General features: G+C 39.5%; 1 protein-coding gene across 5 annotated transcripts in view; it reads right to left on the reverse strand.

The window, feature by feature from the left end:
- kdm6a (lysine (K)-specific demethylase 6A) overlaps positions 1 to 16681 on the reverse strand; it is a 172547-nt gene that overhangs the window by 45741 nt on the left and 110125 nt on the right. For 4 of the 5 annotated variants that reach the window (XM_061970770.2, XM_061970771.2, XM_072914533.1 and 1 more), the window contains 4 exons: positions 13178 to 13304; positions 1553 to 1651; positions 1209 to 1428; positions 778 to 918 (listed from right to left, as the gene is read on the reverse strand). In XM_061970770.2, the coding sequence (XP_061826754.2) occupies positions 778 to 918; positions 1209 to 1428; positions 1553 to 1651; positions 13178 to 13304 (587 nt within the window). The remainder of the gene's footprint in view (positions 1 to 777; positions 919 to 1208; positions 1429 to 1552; positions 1652 to 13177; positions 13305 to 16681) is intronic. The other variant, XM_061970772.2, reaches the window with a different exon arrangement.

Genomic DNA, 16681 nt, shown 5'->3' on the forward strand with positions numbered 1-16681 from the left:
CACTGATGTCGCTTGTTGATGCAGTACAGCCTGAGGGATCCAAGGTCACGGGCTTAGCTGCTTACGTGCAGTGATTTCTCCAGATTCTCTGAACCCTTTGATGATCATACTGACCGTAGATGGTGAAATCCCTAAATTCCTTGCAATAGCTGGTTGAGAAAGGTTTTTCTTAAACTGTTCAACAATTTGCTCACGTATTTGTTGACAAAGTGGTGACCCTCGCCCCGTCCTTGTTTGTGAATGACTGAGCATTTCATGGAATCTACTTTTATACCCAATCATGGCACCCACCTGTTCCCAATTTGCCTGTTCACCTGTGGGATGTTCCAAATACGGTAAGTGTTTGATGAGCATTCCTCAACTTTATCAGTATTTATTGCCACCTTTCCCAACTTCTTTGACACGTGTTGCTGGTATCTAATTCTAAAATTAATGATTATTTGCAAAAAAAAAAAAGTTTATCAGTTTGAACATCTAATATGTTGTCTTTGTAGCATATTCAACTCAATATGGGTTGAAAATTATTTGCAAATCATTGTATTCTGTTTGTATTTACATCTAACACAATTTCCCAACTCATATGGAAACGGGGTTTGTAATTATCGGATTGCCAAATCTCACTTTGGAAAAAATGCTCAATATCTGCACGACAAGAGGCTGTCCCGGCAGACATCGCCTCCATTTGTTTAGGTTTTAACCTCCATGGCGACCAAGAAGCAAAGTTGACTACTAGAACGGTTTTGGCGGCTGTCTCTGAGTAGGAGCTGGATCTCTCACCTGCTGTGCCTGTGCAGCGTTCAGGGCCCCCTGCCTGGACGTGAGCTCGGCAGGGATGGGTAGGCTCCACGCCTCCTCAATACTAGGAAGCATTTTACTCTTATTCTGCAGACTACCTGGCTGTAGGTTACACAACTGAGCCTAGGAGAGATCGTGCAAGACACACACACTTATTTAGGTGCTGAACCAACAAGACCACATAAAGAGAGGGAAGGGCTCGGCTACCTGTAAGCTTCAAGGTACAGAACATATCACAAATGTATGCAATGAAGGTATGTTTGGTCATTACAGAAAATGAGAGTGAAATAAAATAAATTCATATCTGGGTGATAAGATATGAAAATGACAAAAAGAGCAAAAGCTGATTGCTTTGGCATTTCATAACACTAAATAGCTTGGCGCCGCCGCATCACGTTGTCAATCAAGCCTACCTGCAGCAGCTTGATGCGCTGCATGAGCGCGGCGGTGTTGACGCAGGCCTTGCTGCGCGTGGCGTTGATATAGCACTTGATGGCGTCGTGCGGCTGCCCGCAGCTCTCGTACAGCGTGCCCAGATCCATCCAGGCGGCGCTGTGGTTGTGGTCCAGTTGCACGGCGCAGATGTAGGCCTGCAGCGCGTCCATAGGCTGGTTTTGCTGCTGGTAGAGCACCCTGAAGACGCGGATAATTTAAACATTTACTACCTCAGCAAAAAAATAAGTTAATGCAAATACAAAACTGTTGAATGACAATTAACATTTTTTTTCAACCATTTAATTCCCAGCTTCTTCCTCACCCTATGGAGCACCAAGTGTCAGCGCTGGCCTCTGACTTATCGATGGATTGACGATAGGAGATGAAGGCATCTTGCACATTCCCAATACTGGAGTAGCACCTGGAAGACCAGCAGACAATGGCGAGTTATGTCTTGAACAATGAGTTCACTTACAAACATAGTAAATAGGCCTGGGCGAAAAATAAATCCATCCATCCATCCATTTTCTACCGCTTATTCCCTTTGGGGTCGCGGGGGGCGCTGGAGCCTATCTCAGCTACAATCGGGCGGAAGGCGGGGTACACCCTGGACAAGTCGCCACCTCATCGCAGGGCCAACACAGATAGACAGACAACATTCACACTCACATCCACACACTAGGGCCAATTTAGAAATGTTACCAATAAATTCAAATTTATTGTTGCAGACTATTTAAGAAATAAAAAAATCTATGTTACCGTTTCTGCAGGTATCAGCAAATTTAATTAAGAGCCTTATTTTTTTTTATATAACTTTAAATAAATTGAATGCCCTTGTGTTACGGCATATCGTTATTATTATCATTAGTCAAAAGCATACAGTTGTATTTACAGAATAGACCATACTTGCCAACCTTGAGACCTCCGATTTCGGGAGGTGGGGGGCGTGATCGGGGGTGGGGCGGGGGCCGTGGTTAAGATATATATATATATAAGAAATACTTGACTTTCAGTGAATTCTAGCTATATATATATATATATATATATATATATATATATATATATATGTATATATGTATATATATATATATATATATGTATATATATAAATAAATAAAATAAATACTTGAATTTCAGTGTTCATTTATTTACACATATATACACACACACATAACACTCATCTACTCATTGTTGAGTTAAGGGTTGAATTGTCCATCCTTGTTCTATTCTCTGTCACTATTTCAGAACACACACATTATACAAATATACATTATAAAATCAATAATAAAACGGGAGCTCTAATTTGGGAGTCTGAATTAGGATCAGAAGTTCCTACATAAACATTGCGTACTCACGTCGCTTTTTCGTATTGATTACTGCAGCTGTGCACTGGATTCATTCACAAATACAAACTACAACTCACAAACACTTTAGAGTTAGGCTCCACCATCAGAATGTGTACTCAAACTTATAAAGATCACATGGATATTATTCAGTGAGTTGATTCACCAAAACTAACCTGTTATACAGGAGGAAAAAGCACACAGGATGTTTCAATTGTTCACAGACTGGTCGCGCTCATCAGAATGACAAGACACTTCCGGTCTGCAGGTGATAGCATTCAATTGGGAAGAAACGCCCTACTGCCCCCTACTGACCAATGTGAATACTGATAAATGTGGAACGACAGCTCCAAAAACGAATTCAAACCACAAAATAAAATAAATAAATCAACACAAAAATGTGACACATTATGGGTGGGTCACATATGCATGTTCAGTAGATGGCAGTATTGTCCTGTTTAAAAGTGTCACAACATTGCTGTTTACGGCAGACGAACTGCTTTACGGCAGACGAAAACTTGACTGCTGTTGTTGTGTGTTGTAACCGCGCTGGGAGGACGTTAATGAAACTGCCTAACAATAAATCCACATAAGAAACCAAGAACTCGCCCTCGATCATTAGCGGGAAAGCGGACGTGTGAACAGGCTGTCAACACGTCACTCAGGTCCGCATGGAGCTGGAGGGGGCGTGGCCTCCAGCTCCGCCTGAATTTCGGGAGATTTTCGGGAGAAAATTTGTCCCGGGAGGTTTTCGGGAGAGGCGCTGAATTTCGGGAGTCTCCCGGAAAATCCGGGAGGGTTGGCAAGGATGCAATAGACAAAACTGTAAGCATTTGACAATGATAACCTTATAATGTTATAAGAATGTTACTGTGTACATGGAAAATGAAAAAAGGATCGGATTATGACGTGCATTTTCATGCATCACGCCTTAAATAGGAATACTTTACTTCGACATGCGCATAACCCAACAAGCGGAATGGTGTGTTATTATTAGTGCTATGGCGCCATCTTTTGGACGAGTTCTATGGCGTCACATTAGTGCCAAAAATCCGAGCGCATAAAAACTGTTATCGCGCGCTGATTCTCCACTTCGTGCGCGCGCGACACCCTTTTGCGATAGATAGAAAAGATAAAGACGCGCCGCAACCCGTATCTAATCACAACATAAACAACACAGAACAGCTCCATTTCAAAAAGAGAGGTAAAACAAAAGTAGTGAACAAAAGGAAAACATAATAAATATCGTGATTAACGTCGGACAAGCAGAAATGCACAAAGCTATGTTTGTTTACAGTGGAAGTCGACTGCGTCTTAAGGACCTGCAGTGAGTGAACTCTATGGCGTCACATTAGTGCCAAAAATCTGAGTGCATAAAAACTGTTATCGTGCGCTGATTCTCCACTTCGTGCGCATGCGCGCGACACCCTTTGGCGCGCGCGTGGTGCCTTTTTGCGCGCACGCGGTGCCTTTATGCGCGCGCGCCGTCTCGGTCGGTGCGCGCTCTGTGTACTTCTGGCATCTCTCCTCGCGCTGTCATGTTTCTTTTTGGCACTTTGGGGGCGGGTATGCTTAGACGGCCCCTTCTTTCTGATTGGTCAGGCGAAAAATGCTGAAAAATGCTCAGAGCCAATCAGAAGTATAGCAGGGCGGGTCATCGTCAATATGTATCAAGATTTACATATTGTTGCGCGCTGATGAAGGTTATTTCATACCACGTAAACACAATACAGGGTAATACAAAATGTGACCCAAATAAATAATAAGACAACAAACACCATAATCACATCTTTCAGCCAGAACTGGTCCACCAGCAATAACATCCAACCATAACATTATTTTATATTTTCACTTCTTCTTGAACATTTGTTTTCTAATTTATGGAATTTCTTTTGATTCAGCCATAAAATTAATGAAATAATCTTTGAATTTTGTTTTTAAAATGTTAAAAATAGCTTTTAATAATGTATTCTGAAACAGTTTAAAATAATCAGAGAACTGACTAACACTGACCCTACACAACTATGTTGCACAATTAAGTCTTTTTTTTTTAAAGCGAAAGAGGTAATTTTAACAGGTACAGCATGCTATGTCATATCTACATGTAATAAGATTTGTAACAAGGCAAACCGTTTGTAAATTGGTCGAAAATCGAGCAAGTTATGGTAATTTAATTAGTACATGTACCATTGACATCAATGAATGATTGAGGCTAGATGTCCGAGGTAAGATGGCTACAACGTTGCTACGCTGGAGAATGATTGGTCATATGAAAAATGCTCAGAGCCAATCAGAAAGAAGGGGCCGTCTAAGCTAAAAAGAAACATGACGCGCGAGGAGAGATGCCAGGAGTACACAGAGCGCGCACAGACCGAGAGCGCGCACGAAGTGGAGAATCAGCGCACGATAACAGTTTTTATGCGCTCAGATTTTTGGCACTAATGTGACGCCATAGAGTTCACTCACTGCAGGTCCTTAAGACGCAGTCGACTTCCACTGTAAACAAACATAGCTTTGTGCATTTCTGCTTGTCCGACGTTAATCATGATATTTATGATGTTTTCCTTTTGTTCACTACTTTTGTTTTACCTCTCTTTTTGAAATGGAGCTGTTCTGTGTTGTTTATGTTGTGATTAGATACGGTTGCGGCGCGTCTTTATCTTACGACATTCTGTGTATGTGTCTGAGGCTAGCGTTAGCGTTTGGAGTAGCCGTAATGTCGTGAATAAAACAGCTTGTTAAGACGACGCCTGGATCCTTTCTTTTATTGTTACATTGACACATGACACTCCAGAGCATACTTTTGTTTTTTCTAGTCTTTTTTTAAAGCAACAAACTCAACAGTATATAACGCTACTTCTGTACATGTGGGGAGACAGCAGCAAGACATTCCTTTCATTCTGAAACTACTCAATTTAGTACCCGCTCTACCACCACAGTGTGGCTGACATCAAAGAAATGCAAAGTGAGGATAATTCTGACCCGAATTTCGGAAAATGTGATTTCATGCGCTAAAATTCAAATGACTATTGGCATAAACCACGCGTCTCGATCGGAATGAAATTTTGATCTGAACGTGTGCGATCAGGTCAGAATATTCCAAATGGCGTGTTTACATGAAGAATTTTATTACGGTTAGGCTTTAAATCCAATAAATGTGGTTGATACAGTGCTTCACAGTGTTATGTTACCGCCTAATTCCAAAACTGAATAAATTCTACACACAATACCTCGTAACATTGTGAAGTTGTTTTTTAAAATTTTGCAAATTTATTAAGAATATAAACTAAAAAAAAATTAAATTTTGGATGAACTGCAATGTTCAATAGTTGAAAAGTTAAATTAAGCACTGATGTAATTATAATATATAATAACAATGCACGTAACCCTTTCAAACTTAAAATATTTTTTATTACTGAAGTATTGTTTTACAATTGTAATTGGAAGGTCCATAACTTAATTATACTAAATAGGTATATAAACATAAAAATAAAATGGAATCTCAATATTTGTTCACAAAAATTGGACTTTGATAAATATTGAACATCTTAAAGTGCAGTTTTTCTCCAATTGGAAAAATTGGGTCAGGAGGTTTGTTTTTAGGGCTGCAAATCTTTGGGTGTCCCAAGATTCGATTCATTATCGATTCTTGGGGTCACAATTCGATTATAAATCAAATTTTTTTCGATTCAACGCGATTCTCGATTCAAAAACGATATTTTTCCGATTCAAAACAATTCTCTATTCATTCAATACATAGGATTTCAGCAGGATCTACCCCAGTCTGCTGACATGCAAGCAGAGTAAAAAGCTTTTATAATTGTAAAGGACAATGTTTTATCAACTGATTGCAATAATGTAAATTTGTTTTAACTATTAAATGAACCAAAAATATGACTTATTTTATCTTTGTGAAAATATTGGACACAGTGTGTTGTCTAGCTTATGAGATGCGATGCAAGTGTAAGCCACTGTGACACTATTGTAAATTTGTTTTTATTTTTTATAAATGTCTAATGATAATGTCAATGAGGGATTTTTAATCACTGCTATGTTGAAATTGTTACTAATATTGATACTGTTGTTGATAATATTCATTTTTGTTTCACTACTTTTGGATTGTGTTTGTGTCTCCCCTCAATTGCTCTGTTTATTGCTGTTCTGAGTGTTGCTGGGTCGGTTTGGTTTTGGAATTGGATTGCATTATTATGGTATTGCTATGTATTGTTTTGTTGGATTGATTAATTAAAAAAAATAAAAATAAATAAATAAATAAAATAGATTTTTTGAAAAATGAGAATCGATACTGATACAACGTGACAATGGCGATTTGAATTCGAATCGATTTTTTCCCACACTCCTAATTGTTTTGTTGTCTGTTTTGCTGCATATGCCATTACTGCGTACTTGCTAGTTCGGGCTCATGTTGCTTATTCAGTTTGAAGATTAAATATTCCCACACAGGGACATTTGGCTTTGTAATCTTTTTTTTTTTTCTCTCCTAACTTTTTTTTACTTAGCAGTGCTTTTCACCAGTGAGTCGAGACTAGCGAGGTAATCTGTGTGTGTAAGTTACAGAAACAAAAATTGTGGATGATTGACAAGAGGCTTCACTATGTTCAATTAAACGTGCTCAAGTGCTGAGAGCGATGAGTAAGACCTCTTGTATCCACTTTGAAAGCCTGAGACAAAGAAAAGAAACACACAGACAAAGCAATTTATAGGGGCAGGCAAAGTTATCAAGTTAATTTTCATTTACAGGCATGTGAGCACCTTTTGAGAAAGAAATGACGAAAACTGACATAAAAAAAGAGGAAAATCGGCACAAAGTTCTGCCACACAAGCTCCGAAAGAACATTTTGAAAATGAAGACTACCGTATTTTTCGGACTATAAGGCGCACTAAAATCCTTTCATTTGACATCAAGGCATGGATGAGTGCTAACTTCCTCAACTTTAACGAGAGCAAGACCGAGATCATCATCTTTGGCGAAACATCTCCAGTCTCGTTTGTCAGTGCTCTAGGTCCTCTGGGTGAAAACATCCGGTCCTCCGTGAGAAATCTCGGAGTGATCTTCGATAGTGCCTTTAAATTCACCAAACAGGTCAGCTCAGTGGTTAGTACCAGCTTTTACCATCTCAGAACCCTAGCAAAGGACCAAGGCCTATCTCTCCCAGATCCCAGAGCGACCTGGAGACTGCTATCCACGCCTTTATCACACACCAGCTAGACAACAACAGTCACTGTACGCTGGCATTGATCAGGCATCACTACGCCGTTTGCAGCTTGTGCAAAACGCGGCTGCCCGTCTCCTCACCAGCACCAAAAAACGCGAGCACATCACCCCAGTCCTGGCCTCACTCCACTGGCTCCCTGTCAGTCACCGCATTGATTTTAAATGACTTTTAAATCCCTAAATGGCCCCACAATACCTGACCGAGCTTCTGCACCGTCATACCTCGTCTAGAGCCCTAAGGTCAGCTGACCAACTGCTGTTGGCGGTCCCCAGATCCAGGCTAAAGACCAGAGGGGACAGTTGGCGGTCCCCAGATCCAGGCTAAAGACCAGAGGGGACAGTTGGCGGTCCCCAGATCCAGGCTAAAGACCAGAGGGGACAGTTGGCGGTACCCAGATCTAGGCTAAAGACCAGAGGGGACAGAGCCTTCTCCGTTGCCGCCCCTAAGCTCTGGAACAGCCTTCCCCTCCACATTAGGTCAGCCCAGAGCCTGGGGGTCTTCAAAGCCCTTCTTAAGACCTACCTCTTCTCGCTGGCCTTTAACCTGAGCTGAGCCCGCCCACTAGTCCACCATTTCTAGTCCCCCCTTCGCTTTTGTTGTTTTTTTCAATTTGTCGCACTTTTATTATTTCTTTATTTTTATCTTGCAATTTTACTTTTTATTCGAACCCTTTTACCGTATTGCTTTTGCACTATCTTGTTTAGCTCATTCATTGTTTATGTTCTTTGTTTTGTTTTTTTGCTCTATGCTTTTTAACCAGTAAAGCATTTGGTCCAATTTCATAATTGTTGTAAACGTGCTATATCAGGGGTGCTCACACTTTTTCTGCAGGCGAGCTACTTTTCAATCGATCAAGTCGTGGGGATCTACCTCATTCATATATATAATTTATATTTACTTATTTATGAAATATATGTTTTTGTTAATAAGTTAAAGGTGTTTAATGATAATGCAAGCATGTTTAACACATATAGTTAATATTGTTAATAAATTAAAGGTGTTTAATGATAATGCAATCATGTTTAACACATAATTAATATTGTTAATAAATTAAAGGTGTTTAATGATAATACAAGAATGTTTAATACATATAGTTAATATTGTTAATAAGTTAAAGGTGTTTAATGATAATACAAGCATGTTTAATACATATAGTTAATATTATTAATAAATTAAAGGTGTTTAAAGATAATACAAGCATGTTTAACACATATAGTTAATATTGTTAACAAGTTAAAGGTGTTTAATGATAATACAAGCATGTTTAACACATATAGTTAATATTGTTGATAAGTTAAAGGTGTTTAAAGATAATGCAAGCATGTTTAACACATATAGTTAATATTGTTAACAAGTTAAGGTGTTTAAAGATAATACAAGGATGTTTAACACATATAGATTCCTTTCTTTCATGAAGACAAGAATATAAGTTGGTGTATTTCCTGATTCTGATGACTTGCATTGATTGGAATCAGACAGTGGTGCTAAAAACGTCCGCATTTTTGAATGGAGGAGAAAAAAATCCTCCTTTCTGTCCAATACCACATGAAAGTGGTTGGTTTTTGGCATCTTATTTGTCCAGCTTCCGTACTCCTTTGTATACACTTTACAAGAAATACATTGTCGGCAAACTCCGTAGCTTGCTAGCTTGTGCACGCCAGCTTTCTGAGACTCTTGTTTTGTTAGTGCAACTGTGCAGTCGGTCTTTGGAGTTTTGACGACAGGTACGGCGCCAGAGTCTGTTGAAATAAAGTGTTTCTCGCCTTCCTGTCGGTAATTTTAATGAGCTGGCAGCAGCCAGCGTCATCTCAGAAGACCCTCGGGTGCCGTGAATGTCAATCAAGTGACGAAAGTGACGTCATAGTGAAGATTTATGATCGCTCATTTTTAGGACTATTTTTTTAATGCCTGGCTGGTGATCGACTGACTCACCCTCCGAGATCGACCGGTAGCTCGCAATCGACGTAATGAGCACCCCTGTGCTATATAAATAAAGGGAAATTCATTTTCACTGCTGTACATTTAAACAATAGACATTACACATCACAAAACAAAACTAACAAAAAGACATCATACATGACCAACACATTTACAGGCTTATCAGACAGGTCGGCCGGGCCTGCTGTTAAGGGCGGCTATAGCTGGAGGGATAAGGCTTTATGGTACCCGCTGATCTGTATTTGGGATTTGCATAAGTCCTGCAAATTTGCGCATGTTCACCTTTGCGGATGCAACGGCGTCGGCATCGGTGTTGATATAATCCAGTGCACCCTATTGTACGGAATATACGGTACATTTCCTGCAATTGGGTGCATTTCTACGCTATATTTTACCTTTAGATTTAGTCTCATCTACCAACAAAACGTTACATGTCTCATGTAATGTTGCACATATTCTTTTAGTATATGGGTGTCAAACTTGGCCCTTGAGGCGATATCAAATTAACACTAGAGCTGGCCCGCCGATTATATACAGCGGCGGTACCGCGGTAACACCGCACTCATACCTAAATCTCATACTTGCTAACCCTAACGGGAGACTCCCAAATTTCAGTGCCCCTCCCAAAAATCGTCACGTCCGATTTTCATCCAGTCCAAAGAGTGCTGGCCCAGTCACATAATATGTGCGGCTTCTGCACGCACACACAAGTGAATCCAATGCATACTTGATCAACAGCGATACAGTTACAATGAGGGTGGCCGTATAAACAACTTTAACACTGTTACAAATATACGCCACACTGTGAATCCACACCAAACAAGAATGACAAACACATTTCGGGAGAACATCCGCACCGTAACACAACACAAACACAACAGAACAAATACCCAGAACCCTTTGCAGCACTAACTCTTCCAGGACGCTACAAGGTGTGTGTGGGGGGGCGGAGTTTGGTGGTAGCGGGAGGTGTATTTTGTAGCGTCCTGGAAGAGTTAGTGCTGCAAAGAGTTCTGGGTATTTGTTCTGTTGTGTTTATGTTGTGTTACGGTGTTGTTAGAATGGATGAAAAGCGGACGTGACGACAGCTCGTAGAGAACGTTAAAGGCAGTGCCTTTAAGGCACGCCCCCCAGACTGTGGTCCGGGTGGACTACGAGATATAATGACTGATGAACACCTTCGTTCGATAATGAAGGCTGCCTCAGCTCAAAGCCTGAGCCCCGACATTAATGAATTAGCATCCAAGAAAAGATGCCAGGTATCTGGCTTGGGCACAACAGCTTAGATCAGTGTGTTGCAAACTGAGCAGTTTAAAGTCCTGAATGGTTGGTTTATTCATTATTTTATTTTTAAATTTATTAGCCTGTGGAAAAAGTTAATGTTGATGTTTACTTCAGAAGGCTGCAAATAGAAAAGAGGCATTCAATTTTCATTTAAATTGTATTTGATATGCCATTGATATTTTTTAATTATTATTATTATTATTTGAAACTCGATTTTGCATGTCACTATAAAGTTATATAAGCCTTGCTTGTTCAATATTCAATGCAAAACTTGTTTGGGTCCCTATTAAAAGGTTAATTTGTTCAACCTTGGCCCGCGGCTTTGTTCAGTTTTAAATTTTGGCCCACTCTGTATTTGAGTTTGACACCCCTGTTTTAGTAGATAATTTACTAATATTATTATTACTGAAAATGTAATGTAAAATGATATAACATGCATGGAAAAAACTCAGAAAACGTTTCCCATTTGGCAACTCTAACCTTTAGCCACGCCCCCTCGGGTAATAAACTTCTGGTGTTGTGACCTCTGTCACGTCATAAATATACCTTCTCGCTGGCTACTCTAGAACTACAACTGGTTAGGAACTAACAGTGTTCTAAATATGATTAGCAGCAAAGTAGGAAACCGTCAACGTTGTGGCTCTGGAGAGCCGACGGAGGCAACAATTAAGGTAGCTAGATCATGCTAACTTGCGAGCTTGTTTCGGTATCCCTGATTGTCTCCCCGTCCTGCAACTCAATGCGCTGTGAAAGCAAGAGGAACAGCGAGTACCTGCAGTTGAGTGGAGCCTTCAACAAATTTTGTTGGGGATCAGATTCTTTTTATATTTCATTAAAAAACTGCACAAGTGATATTTCGACGCGAAAATCAATGTTTAAAAACGCGGGTTTTCGCGGACATTTCACATGCCTGCATTAATCGTTGAATTAAATGACTTATTGACTATTGGCTAGGGGTGTAACGGTACGTGTATTTGTATTGAACCTTTTCGGTACGGGGGTTTCGGTTCGGAGGTGTACCGAACAAGTTTCCACACGGACATATTAAGTAGCGTAACGCACGTTGTGTAAACAATGCACACCGAGGCACAACACACGGCATGCTAGCAGCTAACGGGCTACGACAGACTGACCATACGTCTTCTTTTCACCGGACATGTCCTCTTTTGCGGAGCTGTCAGGACGGAGTTTCTTAAATGCCTCAAATGCCCGGCATTTTGAGTTAGGGTTGCGTGTATTTTCAATGTACGTTCAGGGTTAAGAAGGGGTTAAAAACAAAACAAATTGTGCGCGCAGCAGCATTGGTGAGGGAGGGGCAGAGACAGAGAGAGAGAGAGAGTTATCATAAACGCGCATGCGTCGCCAGGCTCTGCTTTTTATCCATAGATTTATCACATTTAATTTTTTATTATCTATAGCAGGGGTGTCAAAAGTGTGCCTCGGAGGCCATTTGCGGTCCACAGCTAATATTTTAAAGGCCCACGGCACATTCTAAAAATACTATTCAAATAAACAAAAACATAACAAAAGTGAAATAAAAAAAGCTCAAAACATAATATTGAATCAAAATAAATGTTATTATGAAGTAAGGTTCCCATTACTTCACATCAAATATTCCACTAAGAAAAATATTTTTGGTGGAAGATTTTGCAAATTTGGTAAATAAATAACCTAAAAATGTATATTTTGTTGTTTTCTTACTGTACCGAAAATGCACCGAATTGTGACCTCTAAACCGAGGTACGTACTGAACCGAAATTTTTGTGTACCGTTACACCCCTACTATTGGCCCAGGCCTACAATTGTATGGCATTTTTTAAAGCCTCTGGACATCGTATTTAATGCTTTTTAATGCCATTTAAGGCCTATTTTTTGCAAAATCCCTTTAATTATTAATGACCCGCGGAAACCCTGGTTACAATGATTGTGGCTTGTTCGAACGTCAGCGCCCTCTAGGCAGTTTCCTATCCACTTCCTGCAGCACCTGCAGCACCTTTAAGTCAGCTTTTTCAGGCTTGTGCCTTTTTGGACAGGAACAAAACAGCGTTCCGATTAGTTCAAAGGCCCTTCGGCAAATCATGTTGGTTTGGCACGTGTGTGCAAATGCATTGTCAGGTAGACTAAGATTCTTTTGTGTCATCCTACCTGCCCAGGAAATACCAGGACTGGCCCGAGTTTGGATCAGCCTCTAGAGACTTCTGCAGACACTGAATGGCATAACTGTCCTTGGTGCCTTTGTCGCCCAGCTGCTCCACTGTGTGATGCATCCAGCCTTGAACAAACCATGCAAAAAGATGTTAAAAACCTTTTTTTTTTTTGTGAGACCACAGTCTAGTTCAAAAACCTAGCAGATTCCAAACAAAAGCGTTGTTCGCTGGTCAATGCTGTAAACCGAAACAGCATTTACAAAGAAACCTTTCAAGTCCAAACACACCTCAGGTACCAAAGTGCTCTTAGTGCAAACATAGACCTTGCCCCTCCCAACAACACCTGTAGCGAGCTCCACGGGTCGCCATGACAACCCAAGCTGGCTCGGCTGGAAATGTGTTTTACCACCGGGGCACTCGGGTGATGGTTGTCAGTCTTAGTGTAATAGTGCGGCTGAGAACAGATAAATATGGACCATGGAGAGTTTCCCCTAGATTGACAAGATACTTGTGATGATGGGGGTGTGGTCAATGAGCATGTATTTTCATTAAAAAGGCAGAAAAATGTGTACAAAGATTTAAAACAAATCTGTTATTGATTATAGTATTAACATATGTTTTTCTTACATAACATAGTTTTTCTTTATTTTCTAAATGTTTTTCTAGAGATTTCTACAGTCCATTTAATCACTCTTTCTTTATTAAAAACAACTGGCAACCAATCTAACGTCTATTTATGGTGTTATTGTAAACCGTACTCGTGTTTAGAGACTAGGGATGTCACGGTATGAAAATGTATTTTCACAGTTATTGTGACCAAAATTATCACGGTTATCATTATCACGGTAATTCTAAATGTGCTCAAAATTTTTAAAAAATACTTATACTGAAATCTTTCAACCAAGTTTTATTTAAAAAAAACAAAACACATTCAAAATGCATGTAAGTACCTCAAGTAGAAAGTTCAATGTGCATATGAAAGCAACACAAGCACTATAAACAAAGCAAAATGGCAGAAACAAAATAATAATATAAATAATTGTGAACATTTCGCAAGATGACACCTTATTGACATAAGACGTAACTGCACTTTTTGTCCACAGATAAAAATAGTGTTCATGTATGAGGTCAAGTCTTACACATGCACGATTATGGGCAATAATTAAGATTATTTTCATCAATATTGAAATCACGATCATTAATCAGTATTGTTCATTATGTTTGGTAAAACAGTGTTGGGGTGTTAACGACCATCATATCAAATATTGTAATATCTCATAAAAATGCTCAAGATAAACGTTATCTATATACCGGTATTTAAAAACAAATATTAATAGTATCAGCTTTTTTATTACATGATCACGTTATCTCTACTTTTACATTTTCATAGGAAAGGTATTTTTTAAGTTATGTACATACAGCAGTGACGTGCGGTGAGGTTGATGGCTGGTGAGGCACTGACTTCATCACAGTCAGATTTACAAACATATGAACCCTAAAGAGTATCTTATTCACCATTTGATTGGCAGCAGTTAACGGGTTATGTTTAAAAGCTCATACCAGCATTTTTCCCTGCTTGGCACTCAGCATCAAGGGTTGGAATTGGGGGTTAAATCACCAAAAATGATTCCCAGGCGCTGCGCCGCTGCTGCCCACTGCTCCCCTCACCTCCCAGGGGGTGATCAAGGGGATGGGTCAAATGCAGACTACAAATTTCATTAAACCTAGTGTGTGTGTGACAATCATTGCTACTTTAACTTAACTTTACACATACAAACTGTAGCACACAAAAAAGCACATTTAATAAAAAAAACGTTATTATGGTCTTGCCTTTACTTAGAAATTAAGTCCATGCGCCGCAACTAAAGCCCTCACTTAAACTTTCCACGTGCAAGATTGAATCTATTTAAAAAAGTGTAACCGAGGGTTTATAAATGTCGCCTATACTGTATGAAACTACAAAATAACAAACACGGAGGCTCCAGTTTACACGAGGACCACTTTATTTACCTTCTTTCAAAAACCTCCGCAACGTGACATCACTTCCGCTCTTAGCGCCTTCAAAATAAGAGCTCAAGGCATATAGTGTATAACAGCGCATAACAGGAACTTAACATCACAAAGTGGAAAGCCCATGAAAATAGGTTACAAAAGTTATTTAATAAGAAGCCAAAGAGTGCAAAAACAATAATGTTCGTGTTGGAGGAGTTGTGAATTAGATACACCTGCAGTCTGCAGGTGTACCTAATGTTGTGTCCCTGCAGTCATTCACAACTCCTCCAATACGAACATTATTGTTTTTGCACTTTTTGGCTTCTTATGAAATCATTTTTTTTAAATAGATTCAATCTTGCACGTGGAAAGTTTAAGTGTGGGCTTTAGTTGATATAACAATTCTACGGCGAGGGTGCAGGAGGCGAGCCTCAGCCAGTGCGTCTTTTGCAGCCGTTTTATGATCGCTCAGCACAAGAAATACGTTACAAACATACAGTTGTTGACAAAATACACTGTACATTATATACCTCAGCTAACTAAACTATGGAAATGTATAATATAATTCATATAGCAATACAGTCTCACTGCACAGCAGGCCAGCAGTTAGCCGAGTCCGGAATCCATGTTGCGGCACTGAGTGACGTGCCTCAACTGGCTGCTGTTCACCGCACCGTCTCTTCTCAGTATTTGAACGGCAAATGTGAAAATTCAGCGATTTTGAATAAAAATAATCTAAAACTGGTGAAGTTAAATGGAAAATAACTTTATAGTATAATCACTGGATACATATAACAATTTAATTTTTCTTTTTACATTTTTTTCTTTCCATGATGGCAGGTTAGGCCCCGCCTCACCTGCCTCTAGTGACTGCACGTCACTGACATACAGTTACATATATTTTTCGGACTATAAGTCGCAGTTTCTTTCATAGTTTGGCCGGGGATGCGACTTATACTCAGGAGCGACTTATGTGTGAAATTATTAACACATTACCGTAAAATTTCAAATATTAGTATTTAGCTCATTTACGTAAGAGACTAGACGTATAAGATTTCATGGGATTTAGCGATTAGGAGTGACAGATTGTTTGGTAAACGTATAGCATGTTCTATATGTTATAGTTATTTGAATGACTCTTACCATAATATGTTACGTTAACATACCAGTTGGTTATTTATGCCTCATATAACGTACACTTATTCAGCCTGTTGTTCACTATTCTTTATTTATTTTGAATTGCCTTTCAAATGTCTATTCTTGGTGTTGGCTTTTATCAAATACATTTCCCCAAAAAATGCGACTTATACTCCAGTGCGACTTATAAATGTTTTTTTCCTTCTTTGTTTTATGCATTTTTGGCCGGTGCGACTTATACTCCAGAGCGACTTATAGTCCGAAAAATGCGGTAAACAAACAAGGGAGCGCAAACAGGAACTAAAAGAGTCCAAAACAAACAGAAAATAACAAAAACATAATCCAGACCACAGATCATGACAACTCCAGATGT

This window comes from Nerophis lumbriciformis, linkage group LG13 (genome assembly GCF_033978685.3).
Source record: "Nerophis lumbriciformis linkage group LG13, RoL_Nlum_v2.1, whole genome shotgun sequence".
In the NCBI taxonomy this organism is placed as follows: domain Eukaryota; kingdom Metazoa; phylum Chordata; class Actinopteri; order Syngnathiformes; family Syngnathidae; genus Nerophis; species Nerophis lumbriciformis.